This window comes from Giraffa tippelskirchi, chromosome 1 (assembly GCF_054371585.1).
Source record: "Giraffa tippelskirchi isolate mGirTip1 chromosome 1, T2T-mGirTip1v1.2.pri, whole genome shotgun sequence".
NCBI classification, from domain to species: Eukaryota; Metazoa; Chordata; class Mammalia; order Artiodactyla; family Giraffidae; genus Giraffa; species Giraffa tippelskirchi.
Window position 1 is genome coordinate 183,293,702 of NC_137275.1, and position 20,636 is coordinate 183,314,337.

General features: G+C 38.9%; 1 protein-coding gene across 1 annotated transcript in view; it reads left to right on the forward strand.

Moving 5' to 3' along the window:
• Positions 1 to 20,636, forward strand: part of LOC145514600 (contactin-associated protein-like 3) — a 207,104-nt gene that overhangs the window by 91,982 nt on the left and 94,486 nt on the right. Inside the window, exons 7-10 of the mRNA XM_081512732.1 lie at positions 6,294 to 6,497; positions 7,432 to 7,607; positions 8,666 to 8,809; positions 12,876 to 13,137. Coding sequence (XP_081368858.1) covers positions 6,294 to 6,497; positions 7,432 to 7,607; positions 8,666 to 8,809; positions 12,876 to 13,137 — 786 coding nt within the window. The remainder of the gene's footprint in view (positions 1 to 6,293; positions 6,498 to 7,431; positions 7,608 to 8,665; positions 8,810 to 12,875; positions 13,138 to 20,636) is intronic.

Sequence of the window (20,636 nt, forward strand, 5' to 3'; positions counted from 1 at the left end):
AGAATCTGCCTGCAATGCCAGAGATGCAGGTTTGATCTTTGAATCAGGAATGGCCCCTGGAGAAGGAAATGGCAACCTGCTCTAGTATTCTTGCCTGGAGAATCCCATGGACAGAGGAACCAGGACAGCTACAGTCCACTGGGTGGCAAAGAGTCAGACACAGCTGAAGTGACTTGCCGCTTACCACTAACAATAATGATGTAGCCCATGCCCATTGTGGACTAGACATGTTTCAGACATTGCTGTACACACTGTATAGATATTAAGTTTTTTAGTAACAATATAATTAGTGTTGTGTGGGAGAGACTTCTTTATCCTTTTACAGGTGAGGAAACTGAGGCACAGAGAGGTTGAGTAAATTTTCCACTATGGAACCAATATTCAAATCCTTACAGGACAACTTCACAGATTCTTTCTCTGAGCAACTGTTCTGTGTTATGAAGGGCTGTTTGTGGGACCAGATCAAGAGGCTCTAAATATATCAGCACTAACTTATTCTCCCTACTGATAAAATGGCAAGCATGTGTAGGGTTTTCTTTAATAATATTGTTACTGAGGCATTTATCAAAATATAGCCTCAGTTAATAAAGCAAATGTTTATCACATGTGACATTGGAAAAACACTTCCTATTTTCAGCTAAATATCACGTTTCTCCTACTCTTTTTGGAATGTAGGTTCTGTACTCTTACAATGGAGGAAACTATTGCTCCCTATTTCAACACATAATGAGTGACTTCTGTGTCAAGTACCCCAATTGTTTAAATAATTGAATTACATACAAAAGCATTTTATAAATGTGAGGATTTCTTGTTAAAGTTAAGTATGATGCTAAGTGGTAATTTAATGCATTATTTTGGTGTTTTCATTCAAATAAATATAGTGGATTATTTGTATTAGTTGTAGGCATATAACATTTGATTTGCTCTTATAGGAATACAATAGCAAAAATTTTATGCTTAGTGGACTGGTGGAAACAAGTTCATCTTAGCATTCATTACTAGTAAGCCCTGAGACATGAAAGTTGGCTTCTGCAGGTCATGGCATGATTGGTGATTTGAAGCTCAAGGGAGCCTCTATTTAGTGGAGATTAAACTCAAGGAGGACCACCTAGGGGTCTCCGCCATTCATACTTGGAGAGCTCATTGCTGCTGACTTACTGAACAAAATACTCTCTATCCCCAAATATGACTATCTTTTAAATTTTTACATTTTTTAATCTATAGCTTTTACAAATCATGTTTCAGTATTTAGTGCTAAATTTTAAAATATACATATATATTGACTTGCCAATTTGTTTTCAAATATTCAGATTAGCTTATGAACACTTGGTAGTGAATGATATTTTATAAAATAGATTCTGTTCGATGAGGCTTGTTATAACTGAGTTTCCAATCTAAATATCTATGTGATCATGTGTATTATTATTTGTTTTGTGGGCTTACCTGGAGGGCTTCTTGGTTAACACTGCTGCCCAGTTTTTGAACCATGGTTGGAGACTTTCCAATGCCTATGTGTAAATTTTGTATAAAAAGTATTTATTGTGTGATAGTTTGACACCTAGATGACCTTGATTCTTTGCATTCTTTCTTTCCAAACACTTTCACCAGAGAAGAGTCTTTGTTTCTCCTATCTCCATACTGAGCTCTAAGACATTTTCTTGTCACTGTAGTTTCCTAGCAACCCACAGTAAGACATTAGGTATTATAGGTGCAATCTGTTTTTTCATGATAGTAGAAATGAGAAAGTGAGGGAAGAACTGTCAGTTCCAGGAGGGCTGGGCCATATCTGTCCTCTCCTGTTTTGTCCCAGCATCCAGAAGAGTTTGTGATACTTGCATCAATATCAACTGAAAATAAAGCTGTGCTTGTGGAATGGATGGAAATTAGTTTGGGGTTGGGGGAGAGGGAAGATGGAAAGAAGTGGTCTTTTAATAAGAAAATTTCATTATACCAAAGCAAAATCCTTGCCAAAGTAGAATTTGGAGCTATGAAAGACTGTGTATAGAAACCAGTCTTTTATATTATACACAGAAATATATAGCCAGGAGCAGAAATACTGACCTATTCTTTACCTCATAAAATATATATTCGAGAATAGAGTATATTGAATTATGTAATGGAAAGTCAACAAAAATAATGACATTTGTGATTTCCTATATAAAATAGAATTTTTGATTTTTCAATCATAGGAAAGTCACAAAATGTCTAGTTGTGAGTTCATTCTTACTGCTTAACCATCAGGAGCCAGGTCCAGGAATAATCGCTACCTGGTTCTGCTGAGTGGGGGATGGCAAACTTCTGTAAAGGATCAGCCAGCAAATGTTTTTGGCTTTGCAGATCCTTGTACTCTCTGCCACCTCTTCTTTGTTTTCAAGCTTGATTCTTTTTAAACAAGTCTTGAAAAATTAGCTCATGGGACTGTACAATAACAGGCTGCAGTGTGATGTGGATGGTTTCAGATGAAGGGAAGCTTAAAAGTCTGGATTTCTAAAAGCAATTTTTCAATTTTATCTCTTTAGTAACCTCTTCAATTGAGCTCAAGTTATTATCATTTAAGATTTTAGTTAAACTGTTACAAGATACATGATTTTTAAGTGGTTACATATCTGTATTATAATTTAGTCACTTTAGGCTTAAAAAAGTCTGTCAAAATACATGTTGAATCTGTCTCATAAAATATAATTTGATGACTCACATGTGGTTAATTGTTCTAGAAACTAATGTTAGTGATCACATTAGAAAGAGAGTCAAAACATTAGGATAAAAGAATTTTTTAAAGCCATGTTTTTGTGTTTCTATCACATAATACAGTTTTCATGGCTCCATTTTGCCTGAGGAGAATATTCCAGGAAATATAATTTAGGTGCTTTAGAGCAGTGATTCTCAAAATATAGGCGCAGATCAGCAGCGTCAACATCACAGGGGACTTTTTAGAAACCCAGATACTCAGGGCCGCCCGCCCCCCCCCCCCCTTCGCCACACACACCTGGTCAGTCAGAAATCCTGAGATGGGACACAGCAGTCTGTGTTTAACAAACACTCCGAGAGATTCTGAGGCCTAGAAGATGAGTATAACTATTACAAGGCAATACAGCAAGAGGGAAGATGAGGACAAAACATAATTCAAACAAAATAATCCTGAGAAAATCACTTACAGAAAAAATTTATTAGCTGACTGCAAAAATAAGCCTTAATTATTAACATTGCCTTTCAGTGACACATAAACTGTATGCAAAAATGTGAAAGCATTTAAATTCTTTACTATCAAATTTTCATTAGTTTATTATTATCTAATACTCTTGGGGACACATTTGAATTTGACAGAATTATGTTTTTATTAATCATGTTTATTTAATTATGCAACAAAGAATAATTGTTTGATTATATGGCTTAGAGACAGAGTTCAGTGTTTATATATTTTACACTTTGTATGTGAATCAAAGAAAAGAGATGGTAAGAATACACAGTAGAACTATACAAAAAGATCTTTATGACCCAGATAACCATGGTGGTGTGATCACTCACCTAAGCCAGACATCCTGGAATGTGAAGTCAAGTGGGCCTTAGAAAGCATCACTATGAACAAAGCTAGTGGAGGTGATGGAATTCCAGTTGAGCTATTTCAAATCCTGAAGGATGATGCTCTGAAAGTGCTGCACTCAATATGCCAGCAAAATTGGAAAACCCAATAGTGGCCACAGGACTGGAAAAGGTCAGTTTTCATTCCAATCCCAAAGAAAGGCAATGCCAAAGAATGCTCAAACTTCCACACAATTGCACTCATCTCACACGCTAGCAAAGTAATGCTCAAAATTCACCAAGCTAGGCTTTAACAGTACATGAACTGTGAACTTCCAGATGTTCAAACTGGATTTAGAAAAGGCAGAGGAACCAGAGATCAAATTGCCCACATCCTCTGGATCATTGAAAAAGCAAGAGAGTTCCAGAAAAACAGCTACTTCTGCTTTATTGACTACGCCAAAGCCTTTGACTGCATGGATCACAACAAACTGGAAAATTCTGAAAGGGATGGGAATACCAGACTACCTGACCTGCCTCCAGAGAAATCTGCACGCAGGTCAGGAAGCAACAATTAGAACTGGACATGGAACAACAGTTTGGTTCCAAATTGGGATAGGAGTACATCAAGGCTGTATATTGTCACCCTGCTTATTTAACTTATATGCAGAACATCATACGAAAAGCCAGACTGGATAAAGCACAAGCTGGAATCAAGATTGCCGGGAGAAATATCAATAGCCTTAGATACGCAAATGACACCACCCTTATGGCAGAAATTGAAGAAGAACTAAAGAGCCTCTTGACAAAAGTGAAAGAGGAGAGTGAAAAAGTTGCCTTAAAACTCAACATTCAGATAACTAAGATCATAGCATCTGGTCCCATCACTTCATGGCAAATATTTGGGGAAACAATGGTAATGGTGAGAGACTTTATTATTTTGGGCTCCAAAATCACTGCAGGTGGTGATTGCAGCCATGAAATTAAAAGACACTTGCTCCTTGGAAGAAAAGCTATGACCAACCTAGATATCTCATTAAAAAGCAGACCTTTGCAACAAAGGTCTGTCTAGTCAAGGCTTTGTTTTTTCCAGTAGTCATGTATCGATGTGAGAGTTGGACTATAAAGAAAGCTGAGTGCCGAAGAATTGATGCTTTGTATTGTGTTGGAGAAGACTCTTGAGAGTCCCTTGGACTGCAAGGAGATCCAACCAGTGCATCCTAAATGAAATCAGTCCTGAATATTCATTGGAAGGACTGATGCTGAAGCTAAAACTCCAATACTTTGGCCACCTGATACGAAGAACTGACTCATCTGAAAAGACCCTGATGCTGGGAAAGACTGAAGGTGGGAGGAGAAGGGGATGACAGAGGGTGAGATAGTTGGATGGCATCCCCGACTCGGTGGACATGAGTTTTGAGTAAGCTCCGGGAGTTGGTGATGGACAGGGAAGCCTGGTGTGCTGCAGTCCATGGGGTTGAAAAAGGTCGGTTCAGTTCCGTCGACTGAGCGACTGAAGTGAATTGACTGATGTGAATCAAACTTCCACATTTCCAAAAGGTAGCTGCATAAAATGGATGATTCTTTTTAAGTTGTGAATATAAAGGGTTTTCTGGAAATAGTTAAAGTGAAGTGAAGTCACTCAGTCATGTCTGACTCTTGGCGACCCCATGCACTGTAGCCCATCAGACTCCTCCATCCATGGAATTTTCCAGGCAAGAGTACTGGAGTGGGTTGCCATTTGCTTCTCCAGGGGCTCTTCCTTACCCAGGGATCGAACCTGGGTCTCCTGTGTTGCAGGCAGACGCTTTACTGTCTGAGCCACCAGGGAAGCCCAAAGATTGAAAGAAATGAAAGTTGCTCATTCCTGTATGTCCAGGAATTCTCTAGGCCAGAATACTGGAGTGGGTAGCCTCTCCCTTCTCCCAAGCCAAGGATCGAACCCAGGTCTGCAATCAAGGCAGATTCTTTTCCAGCTGAGCCACAAGGGAAGCCCTGGTAATAGTTAACCTGAATGAAATGTAGGTCCATGTACACAAGGGAAGCCCTGGAAGTAGTTAACCTGAATGAAATGCAGGTCCATGTACACAGTTAGACACCAGTGTATATGGCACCAGTGTAGCAATGGCTGGCTGTAGCAGAACAATCTTGGTAGCGTGCTTAAGGTACAACACAACATAGGTATGCCCTATTGTGCTGTCACTGGACCAAAATGTTGGAATAAAAATACATCCCTGTTTACTGAGAACCCTTTAGTATGGTCTGCAGTAGTATTTAGTATATCCGATGTCTTTATGTGTGTCTTTTATGGCCAGACAAAAATATATTAAAGTGACTGCTTATGTGAGAATTGTTAAAAGTCAGAGTTTCTGGTTCAGAAATAATTAAGTCATTTACATTGAGTGATACTGATATTTAATTTCTTACCAGTCTGTGAGAACTAGTATAGCTTTTCAGAAAAACAGAAATGTTGAATGATGGTTAAATGTACAGGGAGATTTTATTCAAGGAAAATTGACTTTAACTTTTTTCCTGATCTTTGTTACATATAGGATGGAAATAGGCCAGTAAAAGATAGGAGAATTGAAATTAATCAACATTTCTAGATGATGCATTTTGGGGAAGATGTGAGAAAAGGCAAACAGTGGAGTTTAGATATGTTAAACAAGCCAGAGATATGCTATGTATGTATATGTGTGTGTTGACTTACACATTTTAATGCACTGATAAGACTATATTGTAATTATACCACGTTTTAATGTCTTCCATTGTAGGATCTGAGATGGTTCATTTTGATGGGAAGAGTTCTTTGCTGTACACATTTAATCATGAATCCATGAATCCAATCAAAGAAGTTATTTCTCTGAAATTTAAAACCAGAGAGAACAATGGGATTCTACTCCACAGAGAAGGACCAAATGACAAACACTTCATCCTGGAGTTAGTTAAAGGAAAACTCATCTTATTTCTTAATTCAGGTAAAAAAAAAAAAAAGGTGTTTCAGGAAATACTATTTAGATGAAAGTATCTTTTATGATGAATTTTTCTTCACAGTTAAGTAGTTAATTTAAAACCAGAGTACTTTTGGATGTGAGGGTGATCTGGCTTGACTAGAAAGGTGTTCCCTTCCTCCCTCACCGCTCCACGTGTGTCCCTCCCAAAGCCGTGCGCTTGGTTGAAGAGGACCACCTTCTCCTCTAGAGGAGGGCCATTCTTCGGTCAAGGGTATATGCGTAGCTTTGCTTCTCTGCTAGAACCTCCAAACAAGCTCTCAAGGTCCATTTGCAGGAGAACGTAGGGTCGTCAAGCTCCCAAGACTCCAGACACATCCAAATGAGGCATTCCATGTGGCAGTCTGCCTTTCTTTAAAAAACAAAACAAACATACAACAAAAAAGAACACTTTCGTGAAAGAAAGCAGACCCTATAAATAATTATTCTGAAGACCAGAACTGTCCAGGCAAATGGACACGTGGTCACCTACAGTTGAGCTATACTAAGAACAACATGTGTGATCTTCAGTATGCTTTTATGTAAAAAGCTTTATTACTTGATAATCATGTAAGATCAGTAGTAGATGCTCAATAAATAACCGGATAATATCATGATGACAAGGGTAGCTTATCATAAACTTTTGAAGTAGTCCTATGAATGAGGACCTAGGAAGAAAATATTTTCAAGAAAAATGATAATTCAGTACATAATAATAACAAAACAAGTTAGATAGAAGATGTTACTCAATATCAGAGAAGATTGTATTTAAGATTGAGGTAAAAGCAGCTTGCCAGTTCTTGGGATAAAAGAACGTAAGGAAAGTGTAACTGATGTGAGAAATGCTAAACCTGAAAACATTGATAGAAATCATGGTACTGAGCTAGATGGAACGGTCCATTTACACTTTCTTTCTTTTCAGGCCATGCTAACTTGCCCTCGCCTGATGCTCTCATGCTGGGCAGTTTGCTGGATGATGAGCACTGGCATTCTGTTCTCATTGAGCTCCTCAATACAGATGTCAACTTCACTGTGGACACGCACACTCATCATTTTCGGGCCAAAGGAGAGTCCAACCATGTGGATCTCGATTATAAGGTGTGAAATGACTTTTTAAGTATTACAGATTTTATCATTTGATTGCAGCATAATCTTCGAGAGAAAATACTGCTACGTTGAAAAATTCCCTTTCCTACTAATTCAGAATTCTGACAAAATATTTCCTGTGTGTGGTAACTTCACACTGGAAAATACATGCTCGAGCTATTGAGACATTTCATTCCTTACAGATGTTAGTCTTCACATGAGAGTAAATAGTTGTTAAATTTAGGAAATCCATACATGAAGAGCTACCAGTTCAATAAAGAATATTTTTAAATGCATTTGTTCACACAGTTCTTCTGTATTCTATCTGGTGTTTGGCTGCGAATATTACCTTGGAGATTTCTTTGTTTTCGGGCAATCCTAAACAGAATTAGCTACCTAGGATAATTTAGAGAAGTAATCCACATATATTCTAATCTGAATTTTTTAAGTAACAAGAAAGCCAAATGCACACGTCTCAGAATACTATTTCTTGGGGTTTTTAAACACCTGATGATATTTGAAGTGTGCTGCCCATGTGTGTCTAACATACACTGAAATCCATTGTTTGTTCTGCCAGAGCACATCTGTCAGCAAACCAGGTTTCAACATTCACTTGGTATGAGTGGCCTCAGCAGCAGGGACCAGCTGGAGATTCTGGTCTGGAATGATATTATTAGTGGCTTTGTAATTCTAATCTATCAGAGTCGTGGCAAAGAGCAGGATCCCACAGTCTAGTTTATAGTGTAGAATATCGTCACAGTAGGCTGCCTTGTCACACAAATCGAGATTTACTGTGGGCATAAAGATGCAATATTCCCCATCAACAAAAATGACAGAACTATATGAGTAGCAGCAAATTGTAAGAAGGATATTTAATATATTTATCTCAATGTAATAAATAAAGCATTGGCAAATACATATAAAACCTCCTTTGAAATTAGCATGGTAATATAAAATAATGCCAAGCAGATTTGAGACAATTACCACTATACCTGCTAATCATATATATTTAGGCAGATAATCAGAAAATCATTAAACAATGTTATTTATGTTATTTTTTTCTTTCTAAGATCAGCTTCGGAGGGATTCCTGGACACGGAAAATCAGTGGCATTCCCACATAAAAACTTTCATGGCTGCTTTGAAAATCTCTATTATAATGGAGTGGATATTATTGATTTGTCCAAGAAACACAAGCCACAGGTCCTCATCATGGTAAGAAAGTTTATACGCAAGTTCAAGAGAAAAGGGAACTGCAGTTTGATTGATTCAGCTCTAAAATATACCTCTTCTGAAGGCAGGGAAGGTGTATAGTTATCCCTAGATACCCTTGGGGAACTGGTTCCAGGACCCCCGAGTTGGAGCAATCCAAGGATGCTCAAGTCCCCTGTATACAATGGCACAGTATTTGCATATAACCTAGTCATATCCTCCCATATACTTTAAATCGACTCTAGATTATGTATAGTACCTAACACGATGTAAATGATATGTAAATAGTTGTAAACACAATGCAATTGTTATGTGAGTAGTTGATGGTGCCAGTCAAGTTCAAGTTTTGCTTTTTGGAACTTTCTGAAATTTTTCTTTCTAAATATTTTCCTGGTTGGTTGGTTGTATATGAGGATGCAGAACCTGGGTATACAGAAAGTCTACTATATGTTTTTAGTTTACGTGTGGTTTCATTTTCATGTGTTTGTGGAAATAGATGAATATTTTCACAAAAATGTTAAAGTGCAATCATACTAAGGGATTTTAATGCAGTGTTTTTCTTTTCAATTGGTTTCTTCCTTCTTTCTCCATATTCTCCACATGGCTACAGTCCCTCTGTCAAGCTGGGATGTTACTAAGCTAACATTTGTCCTTCCTTGTTTGGTCCATAGTAATGGAATCCTCTGCAGATAGATAGACTCATACTCAAATATGTATTTATGAATCTGTATGCTTCCACATTTGACATTGTTTACAAAAAAATCATTTTATAAAAGTTTTTCTCCATCTAGGTTTTTTGATTCAACAATACCTTGTAGGAATTCTTTTCCATTATCAGGAATAGTTCTACGTTAGAATGTCTACATCACTATCCATTAGGAAAACGCACCATTATTTATCTAGTCATTTCCTACTCAGGGCATTTATTTTATCTCGACTTTTTTACCACTATAAGCTGACAGTTGCATATGCCTACTCAGTACAGGGGCTTCCCTTTCGATGGGGTAAAATTCTAGAAGTAGAATTTCTTGGTCACAAGTTTTATACAGCTTTACATTTTAATAAACTTTATTGGATTGCTTTCCAAAAAACTATAACATGACATTTTCCACCAGCAATGTATGTTAGAGCGTTCCATCACATCTCAGCCAGCCTCATATACCCCTGCCAGCTCAAGGAACATGAACTAATATCTCTCTGTTACTTTGTGTTTATGGGACTACTGGTGAATTAAATAATCTTCTCACCTATTTTTTGTCCATTTGGACTTGTTTTTCTGATCATTGTTCACTCTTATTCTTTTGCCTAATTTTTTTTATTTCTTTAATTTTTGGTCAATTTACAAGATAGTTTTATATTTGATAGATAACCCTCTGTCATTCATGGTCCATATATTTTTTCAGATTTATCAATCTTATATTAAATATTACATGATATGTTGAGTATATAAATATTTTTACTTATATGTGGTCATTAGGCCTGTATATTTCTTTATAGCTTTGGAAAGTCTCTAAACCCCTATAATCTATACATGGTCTCATTTTCCTGTAAGAACTTTTAATTGGTTTTATTTATTTTTTAAGTTAAAAAAACTAAATCTTTGAAATGTATTCTTTATGTGATATAGGATTAATTTTTGTATTCTACCTGATAGATATCCATTTGGTCCTACACTATTTAATAACTAACCCACTCTTTATCCCACATAGTTGAATTTCCTTACCTACTAAGTTTTACCAGGTGGCTCAGTGGTAAAGAATCCACTTGCCAATGCAGGAAATGTAGGGGATGAAGGTTTGATAGCTGGGTTGGGAAGATACCCTGGCAGGAGGAAATGGCAATATACTCCAGTATTCTTGCCTAAAAAATCCCATGGACAGAGGAGCCTGGCCAGCTGAGTTCATGGGGTTGAGAAGAATTAGACATGACTGAGCACACTTACATGCTAGCTTTATTAATATGTAACTATATAATGTATGGAGAAGGCAATGGCAACCCACTCTAGTATTCTTGCCTGGAAAAATCCCATGGACAGAGGAGCCTGGTAGGCTGCAGTCCATGGGGTCGCTACGAGTCGGGCATGACTGAACAACTTCACTTTCACTTTTCACTTTTCTGCATTGGAGAAGGAAATGGCAACCCACTCCAGTGTTCTTGCCTGGAGAATCCCAGGGACAGAGGAGCCTGGTGGGCTGCTGTCTATGGGGTCACATAGAGTCGGACACGACTGAAGCGACTTAGTGGCAGCAGCAGCATATAATGTATACTGTATATTATATATATGTATTATAGCTATATATTATATATTAATATATAACTAATATATTCTCAGATCTTTTTGCGAGTTCCTTATTCTGTCCCACTGCTATGTCTATTCCTATACACTGATTTACTTACAGTAACTTCATAATATGCTTTGCTATCTGGTAAGTTAAGTTCTGTCTCACTGGTTTTTTATTTGCATTATTTTTTTTTGGAGAGGAAGAGTAATGTTTAGGTATGTATTCTGCTATCTGAAATTTATGGGAAAGTTTTTAATTTCAGACAAAATTCTTGTAGAGGGTTTAATTGGAATTATATTGAGCCCGTCCCGTTCAAGCCCTATGATTAAAAATGGTTTGTTCCTGGAGCAGTAGACATATCGTAAGGATTGAAAATATCTTTAAAAACAGAATTATATACAAATAAAAACAGCCTGCTAGACAGATCAGATCTTAGGCTGGGTGATAGCCGTGGGTGATTTGGTTTGTAAGAACTTCAGAGAAGAGACCAGCTTACCTGTGGCAGGACCAGCCTGGCCACATTCTTTTCTTCAGACGTGCAAAAGCACATGTCCTGCCTATAGTAAGACATAGCTATCACCTGAGTGACACACTTATAATCACATTTACATGATCAAGACAAGTACAAGAAAGTTCTTGGAGTAAGTTATCCTTGGTGCTAGCCTTCACATTGGAGAAAAACATCTAGCACCTCAAGAGAGGAAAACTGTCTCTTTTATGTCGTATCCCACACCCAGCATTGTTGCTATTTTTGTTCAGTCACTCAGTCGAGTCTCTTTACGACCCCATGGACTGCAGCATGCCAGGCTTCCCTGTCCTTCACTATCTCCCACAGTTTGCTCAGATTCATGTCCATTGAGTCTATAATGCCATCCAGCCATCTCCCATCCTCTGCCACCCACTTCTCCTCCTGCCCTCAGCATCAGGGTCTTTTCCAGTGAGTCAGCTCTCACATCAGGGGGCCAAAGTATAGGTGTTTCATCATAAGTCCTTCTAATGAATATTCAGGGTTGATTTCCTTTAGGATTGACTGGTTTGATCTCCCTGCTGTCCAAGGGACTTTTTAGAGTCTTCTCAAGCCCTATTCAAAAGCATCAATTCTTTGGTGCTCAGCCTTCTTTATGTTCCAGCTCTCACACTGGTACATGACTATTGGAAAGACCGTAGCTTGGACACCCAGCATTAAGTCTGGGAAAGATGTGGCTCAGGATTCCTTTGCAAATGCTTAGTAATGGAGATGGACAGTTCCTCAGAGACTCAGAAATAGGTTTGCCCAGCTGAACAGCACTTTTTCTTTTCATTTTTATATTTGTTTATTTTTGGCTGCACTAGATCTTCATTGCCCTTTCGTTGCTGTGCATGCACGGTCTTTCTCTAGTTGTGGTGAGTAGGGGCGACTCTAATTGCATTGCATGGGCTTCTCATTGTGGTGGCATCTCTTGTTGCAGAGTGTGGGCTCTAGGGCTCACAGATTTCAGTTGTGGTGCATGGGCTTAGTTGCCCCGCGGGATGTGGGATCTTAGTTCCTGGACCAAGAGTTGAACCCATGTCCCCTGCATTGACAGGCAGATTCTTAACTACTGGGCTACCAGGGAAGTCCTTGAACAGTGCTTTAAGGGACCTACAAGGTAAATCTGGAATTAAGTTTGATGGGGAAGCCTCATTTTAAAAATCCTAGATTGCTGAATTGTTGATAAGAAATTCAGTAAGTCTTGGAAAATCTGTTGTCTGTGAAATGGAAGCATTCCAACTGTGCTTTCCTAAAGTCTGTTTCACTGTGTTCACAGGGAAATGTGTCCTTCTCCTGCTCACACACGCAAACTGTCCCCGTGACTTTTCTGAGCTCCAGGAGCTACTTGGTGCTGCCAGGCACTTCCGGAGAGGACAAAGTGTCTGTGATCTTCCAATTTCGAACATGGAACAGAGCAGGATTGTTGCTGACCAGTCAGTTTCAGCATAGGTCAGGAGCTCTTATCCTTGTTCTTAGTGATGGAAAACTCAAGCTGAGTCTTTCCCAGCCTGGACATCCAGCCAGGGACATCACAGCAGGTAATAAACATCCTCCCTGAGATAACGCATAGGTATTTGTTGTGACTGTATCTTCTTGCATGTAAACCTAAGATGGGTAATCTTTAAAATAAATGAATGGCTGAATACATAAGATATTCATAATCCTACTAGAGAGAACTAGATTGCTTTTTCCTTTGAAATAGGTAACTCCAGGCTGTTGGTGTGTCAGTCAATGTAACATAGCATAATTATCAAAAAGTTTAAAAATAAATGATCATAAACTTGTGGTTACCAAAGGGGAAAGAGGGAGAGGGATAAATTAGGAGTTTGGGATTGACAGATATTCACTACTATTAATAAAAATGGATAACCATCAAGGACCTACTGTTATAGCACAGGGAAGTTTACTCGGTATTTTGTAATAACCTATAAGGGAAAAGAATATGAAAATGAATATGTATATTTATACATATATGTATATATATATACATATGTATATATACACGTGTGTGTATATGAATCACTTTGCTGGACACTTGAAGCTAACACAACATTGTAAACCAGCTATACTTTAATAAAAAATTAATAAAAGAAAAAAATGTATTTATAAGTTTGAGTTAGAACCTAGAAGTAAACTTGAATTACTAGAAGGCATTAGACTATCCTAAGGAGTCTTAAGAAAATAGATTTCTTTGAATTGTTTTTTAAACCTATGTACACATTGATTTTCAAAATATTATAAGTTACTTTTCTTTCTTATGTCTGAGCCATTGCTTCCTTTGTTCCCACTTGTTTTTGGTGAGGCTGCTTCTAAGTGGGTGAATGTTCTATAGTTTTCTGAGAAGAACCGGTTTATTTCTAGACTCACTTCTGAGTCGTGTTATTTTTGAACTTTGGGGACTGCTTTACATTTAAAACTGATAAAATTTAAACCTAGGTGGACTCATGGCATGTCTTTCCATGAAGGTTTAATGCAGAAGGCCTGTCTTGTCTGATGTATCTTTATCAGTTTGGGACTGAAAAGCTAGGAATGAAGACTAAATTTTCCTTTCTTTTTATAAATAAAAAAAATATGATGATCAGCATGTAAATGAACCGAGTTGACAGTGTCAATTCAGATTCAGTCAATTGCTTAATTCTTGGCTCAGCGGTAAACTATCTGCCTGCAATGCAGGAGCCACAGGTGACGTGGGTTCAGTTCCTGGTCAGGAAGATACCCTGGGGGAAGAAATGATAACCCACTCCAGTATTCTTGCCTGGAGAATCCTATGAACACAGGAGTCTGGCAGGCTTCAGTCCATAGGGTTGCAAAGAGTCAGACATGACTTATGCACGCATAATTTACATGTGTTGCTGCTGCTGCTGCTGGTAAGTCGCTTCAGTCGTGTCTGACTCTGTGCGACCCCATGGACTGCAGCCCACCAGGCCCCTCAGTCCCTGGGATTCTCCAGGCAAGAACACTAGAGTAGGTTGCCATTTCCTTCTTCAATGCATGAAAGTGAAAAGTGAAAGTGAAGTCGCTCAGTCGTGTCCGACTCTTCACGACCCCATGGACTGTAGCCTACCAGGCTCCTCCGTCCATGGGATTTTCCAGGCAAGAGTACTGGAGTGGGGTGCCATTGCCTTTTCCGTAATTTACATATAATACGAACTAAAAGAGATAACTTTTTAGAGTTGTTCATGTGGGTGCACACTGCCCTTCCCCCAACACACATATATATGTCAGGTATTGAATTTTTTGTAAGCTGGCACTGACACAACACATAAATATTTTATTGCACCAATTGTAAAGGTTTTACAGTGTAATGTGCCATTTTTCAGAAGCAAACCGAAGGTGAATTTCTCGTGATGCTTGCTTTTTGCTATAGCAGCATTTGAAGGGGAATCTTTTATGCAGTTGAAGTAGATGGAAAATAAGACAGGCTGCAAAATTTTTTCACTTTAAATAATGTTGTATCAAGTACCCAAATGTGTACCAAATTGAAACTTAAATTTCATTAAATGATATTGAAAAGGCATCTTGTATCCTATTTCTAGGTTGTAGATAATTTTTCCTAATAGTTATCTCAAGGTAGTTCTGAAGAACTGGAGAAATGGACCAAAAGTGTAGCTTCTGGTACATGTGTGTTCCTGGGGCAGAGCTAAGGAAGTGGGTCATAGAAACAGAGGAAAAGTGGGAGTAACAAAGGAAGAGGAAAAGATGAATGTCTATATTCACCTTTATAAGAAAAGCCACAATCCTACCCTTTACAAGCTGTGTGTGGTGCTGTGGGCATTATCCTCTGTTATTAGAATAAATTACTTGATTTATGAGGTGCTGTGTGAGATGACTCCCCTCCCATGCATGTTTCCAGGCCTGCCTTTGATAAGCAGCCCACTTGTTCTCATGAAGCCTTAGGGTCTTCATTTTTAAAATGACACTAATAGGTGTTATGGTGAGAATGCAGGGATATAACATATCTAAACCCTTGGCACCATAGTGTCAATCAGTAATAACACAACAACCATTAGTTATCAATATTTCAACACTAGCACTACAACCATGGCATCACCCCCAATATTGAGGCCTGTAGAGGGACTGGAAGAGTGTGGTAGAATTAGCATATTTATAGTTGCACAAATCAAAAGTCCAAAATCTATTTTCTGGTCTCCATCCATCCTTTGACAATCATGTTGCCTTGGAAACAGACTGTCCTTTCATCAGAAGTGGGCCAACGTGAAATCATACTGAAGAAAAACAAAGGATGAGATTTATAATGGAGAGAAGGAGACAATGAATATAAATGCCTGCATTTTATTTTTAAATTAGAAGGGCCAATTTTTACCAAGAACAGTCTTGTATCACATAGACAGATAACATCTACTACAAATTCAAGATATTTTGGAGTGCTTTCTGCAAATTCTCCTGTGAAATACCTCAATATGCTAGATCAGCGGTCCTAGCCTTTTTTGGCACCAGGGACTGGTTTTGTGTAACACAATTTTTCCACAGACCTGGTGCGGAGGATGGTTTCAAGATGATTCAAGTGCATTACATTTATTGTGCACTTTATTTCTACTGTTATTACATCAACTCCACCTCAGATCATCAAGCATTAGATCCTAGAGGTTGGGGACCCCTGTGCTAGATAGAGAAAGAGAGAGAGAGAGAGTGAGACAGAGAGAGAGGGAAGGAAAAGGTGGTCGGGTGACAGAGAGAAAGGAAATATTTCACAAAATCAAACTAGGTTTTAATGACAGATTTTAAGTGAATATAGTTATTATACTGACAGGTATACAATATAACAATTGAGAGAAACCCCAAATGATAAGGCTGAAAAGAACATGTAGAGATTTTTTTTTTTCTGGTTCATCCTTTTTGGCTCTAAGATTACAGAACTTCTTTAAAACTTTATTTCAGATTCAGTTTCATAATATATGTTTTAAGTGTCTAACTGAATCCTCCATATTCTAGTTTTCAACTTTTCTCATGATTTTTCATGAACGAGTGTTGAATCTTTGAAAATGTTTCTGACTTCACCAATAAAAAACAAAAAGCAAGAGTGCAGCATTTTTACTGTCTGCACATGGTAGTAGTAACTAGTGACTTTAAAGCTATCCCCTTCCTGAAAATGAAAACATTTTGGGATGCATTACAACTAATATTTAACAGTATGAAAAAAACAAAAATTTAGCTGCTTCACAGCAGGATCTTTGACCTTCTGGGTTATGCTGGAAACATTTCCAGCTCAAGTGGATTTTACATGTGTGCTAAGTCGTGTCCGACTCCTTGTGACCCTCTGGACTCTAGCCCACCAGGCTCCTCTGTGCTTGGGATTCTCCAGGCAAAGATACTGGAGTGAGTTTCCATTTCCTTCTCCAGGAAACAGAGTGGTTTGGAGTGAATTAGATTGGAGTGGATATTGGAATGGATTGCCATTACTTGCTCCAGGTGATCTTTCTGACCCAGGGATCGAACCTGTGTCACCTAAGCTCCTACATTCCCGGCAGACTCTTTATTGCTGAGCCACAGGGGAAGCCCCAAGTAGATCTGGGTGGTGGTAGTTTAGTTCCTAAGTTGTGTCCAACTCTTGCGACCCCATGGACTGTAACCTGCCAGGATCCTCTGTCCATGGGATTTTCCAGGCAGCAATACTGGAGTGGGTTGCCATTTCCTTCCCCCAGGGATCTTACCCACCCAGGAATCGAACCCAAGTCTCCTGCATTGCAGGCAGATTCTTTATCAACTGAGCTATGAGGGAAGCCCCAAGTTAATCTTGAGTCCAAGTCATTAATCAGAGATCCAACAGGAAAAAAAAAAAAAAGCTGGTTTGAAGAGCATTTGAAGGACATGGATTTACATGGTCACATGGGTTGTAAATACCAAAATGTGATATGAATTAGATAGGACTGATTAACTTTCTACCAGAAATATGCACTTATTTTTTGGGGGTAGACTAAAATCCCCACTATTCTCTAACATAACTTCTAATTCATAAGATTAACTTCTAAACTTATAGAGCTGTAAAGAGTCTGTACTTTTAACATTCGTAAAATGTGTTAGTTAAATATATTGGGACATACGAGAAGATGCTCAAATTGGAGTCATTCAAGCTCACCAGTACGCTCAGTCAGTCAGATCAGCTGCTCAGTCGTGTCTGACTCTGCGACCCCATGGACTGCAGTACACCAGGCTTTTCTGTCCATCACCAACTCCTGGAGCCTACTCAAACTCATGTCCATCGCATCGGTAATGCCGTCCAACCATCTCATCCTGTCTTCCCCTTCGCCTCCTGCCTTCAATCTTTCCCAGCATCAGGGTCTTTTCCAATGAGTCAGTTCTTTGCTTCAGGTAGTCAAAGTATTGGAGTTTCAGGTTCAACATCAGTCTTTCCAATGAATATTCAGGACTGATTTCCTTTAGGATGGACTGGTTGGATCTCCTGGCAGTCCAAGGGACTCTCAAGAGTCTTCTCCAACACCACAGTTCAAAAGTATCAATTCTTTGGCTCTCAGTTTTCTTTATAGTCCAACTCTCACATCCATATATGACTACTGGAAAAATCATAGCTTTGACTAGAAGGACCTTTGTTGGTAAAGTAATGTCTCTGCTTCTTAATACGCTGTCTAGGTTTGTCATAGCTTTTATTCCAAGGAGAAAACATCTTTTAATTTCATGGCTGCAGTTACCATCTACAGTGATTTTGGAGCCCCCCAAAATAAAATCTCTCCCTGTTTCCATTGTTTCCCCATATATTGGCCATGAAGTGATGGGACCAGATGCCATGATCGTAGTTTTCTGAATCTTGAGTTTTAAGCCAAGTTTTTCACTCTCTCTTTCACTTTCATCAAGAGGCTCTTTAGTTCTTCTTCACTTTCTGCCATAAGGGTGATGTCATCTGCATATCTGAGGCCATTGATATTTCTCCCGGCAATCTTGATTCCAGCTTGTGCTTTATCCAGTCTGGCTTTTTGTATAATGTTCTGCATATAAGTTAAATAAGCAGAGTGACAATATACAGCCTTGACATACTCCTTTCCTGATTTGGAACCAGTTTGTTGTTCCATGTCCAGTTCTAACTGTTGCTTCCTGACCTGCATACATATTTCTCAGGAGGCAGGTCAGGGGGTCTGGTATTCCCATCTCTTTAAGAATTTTCCACAGTTGTGATTCACATAGTCAAAGGCTTTGGCGTAGTCAATAAAGCAAAAGTAGATGTTTTTCTGGAACTCTATTGTTTTTTCAATGATCCAACAGATGGATGTTGGCAATCTGATCTCTGGTTCCTCTGCCTTTTCTAAATCCAGCTTGAACATCTGGAAGTTCATGGTTCATGTACTGTTGAAGCCTGGCTTGGAGAATTTTTAGCATTACTTTACTGAAGCGTGAGATGAGTGCAGTTGTCCAGTAATTTGAGCATTCTTTGGCATTGCCTTTCTTTGGGATTGGAATGAAAACTGACTTTTCCCAGTCCTGTGGCCACTGGTGAGTTTTCCAAATTTGCTGGCATATTGAGTGCAGCACTTTCACAGCATCATTTTTCAGGATTTGAAATAGCTCAACTGGAATTCCATCACCGCCACTAGCTTTGTTCATAGTGATACTTCCTAAGGCCCACTTGACTTCGCATTCCAGGGTGTCTTACTCTAGGTGAGTGACCACACCATCATGGTTATCTGGGTCATGAAGATTTTTTTTATATATTTCTTCTGTGTATTCTTGCTACCTCTTCTTAATATCTTCTGCTTCTGTTAGGTCCATACCATTTCTGTCCTTTATTGTGCTCATCTTTGCATGAAATGTTCCCTTGGTATCTCTCATTTTCTTGAAGAGATCTCTAGTCTTTCCCTTTCTATTGTTTTCCTCTATTTCTTTACATTAATTGCAGAGGAAGACTTTCTTCTCTCTCCTTGCTCTGCTTTGGAACTCTGCATTCAAATGGGTATATCTTTCCTTTTCTCCTTTGCCTTTAGCTTCTCTTTTCTCTTCCTTTGTAAGGCCTCGTATGACAACCATTTTGCCTTTTTGTATTTCTTTTTCTTGAGCATGGCGTCAAAAAAATCAACCTGTCATATCACTGTTGCTTTTCAATGAATGAAATTTTTTTTTTTTTTATGACTTCGGTCCCTGTTGAACAAAACAATTTCTAAAGATTTCAGTTATTCCCGCCCCCACCCGGTCAATTGAAGTATTCATGTCTGGGGCCTGCTGTGCAAGCTGCAGCGACCTCCTGTGGAGGGGACAAATCCCTTGTTCTTGGCCAAATAACTCATTTTGGACACTAGCATATGAGCAGAAGGGGCTTATGCCACATCTGAGTAGAAGCTGCCAACACCATAGCAAGATTCTGCCAAATGCTGTTCTCTCTCTGCAGGGAGGCAGGGGGTAGGGCTGTGTTTTAGCCTTGGTGCTGCTTGAATGAATGTGTGGAGCACAAAGGATAGAGAGCCAGATGGCCCAGGGCCAGATCAAGAAACAAACCCGAGTTGTTACTCATTGAAACTTGGCTGTTGTTTATGTCCACAAAATAACCTAGTAGAAGCTAACACACACACACTGTGTGGGTGAGTGTACTGGGACACCTAAGGCTTATTGATGTATTTACATGACACAGCACTGGGTTTTCATTCAGTAGAAGACCCTACAAGTTAGTCTGTAGTAGATGTTAGAGTCACGCACAGTTGGTCGACAGTCAGTGATTCAACTAATTTATCATTCCAGCTCCATCACTTGAAGAAAATATAGATATTTCATCTCATAGATTCAAGAGACAATGACTACTTTGAAGGAATTGATAATAGTTTTAAAAATGGATAGGCTTCCTTGGTGACTCAGTGGTAAAGAATCCATCTGCCAACGCAGGAGACACAGGTTCAATCCCTGGGTCAGGAAGATCCCCTGGAGTGGGCAATCCACTCCAATGTTCTTGCCTGGAAAATCCCATGGACAGAGGATCCTGGAAGGCTGCAGTTAATCGGGTCACAAAGAGTTGAACACAAACATGACTGAGCATGCATGCATGTCATGTGACGATAGCTGGAATACGTTGTATCTCATT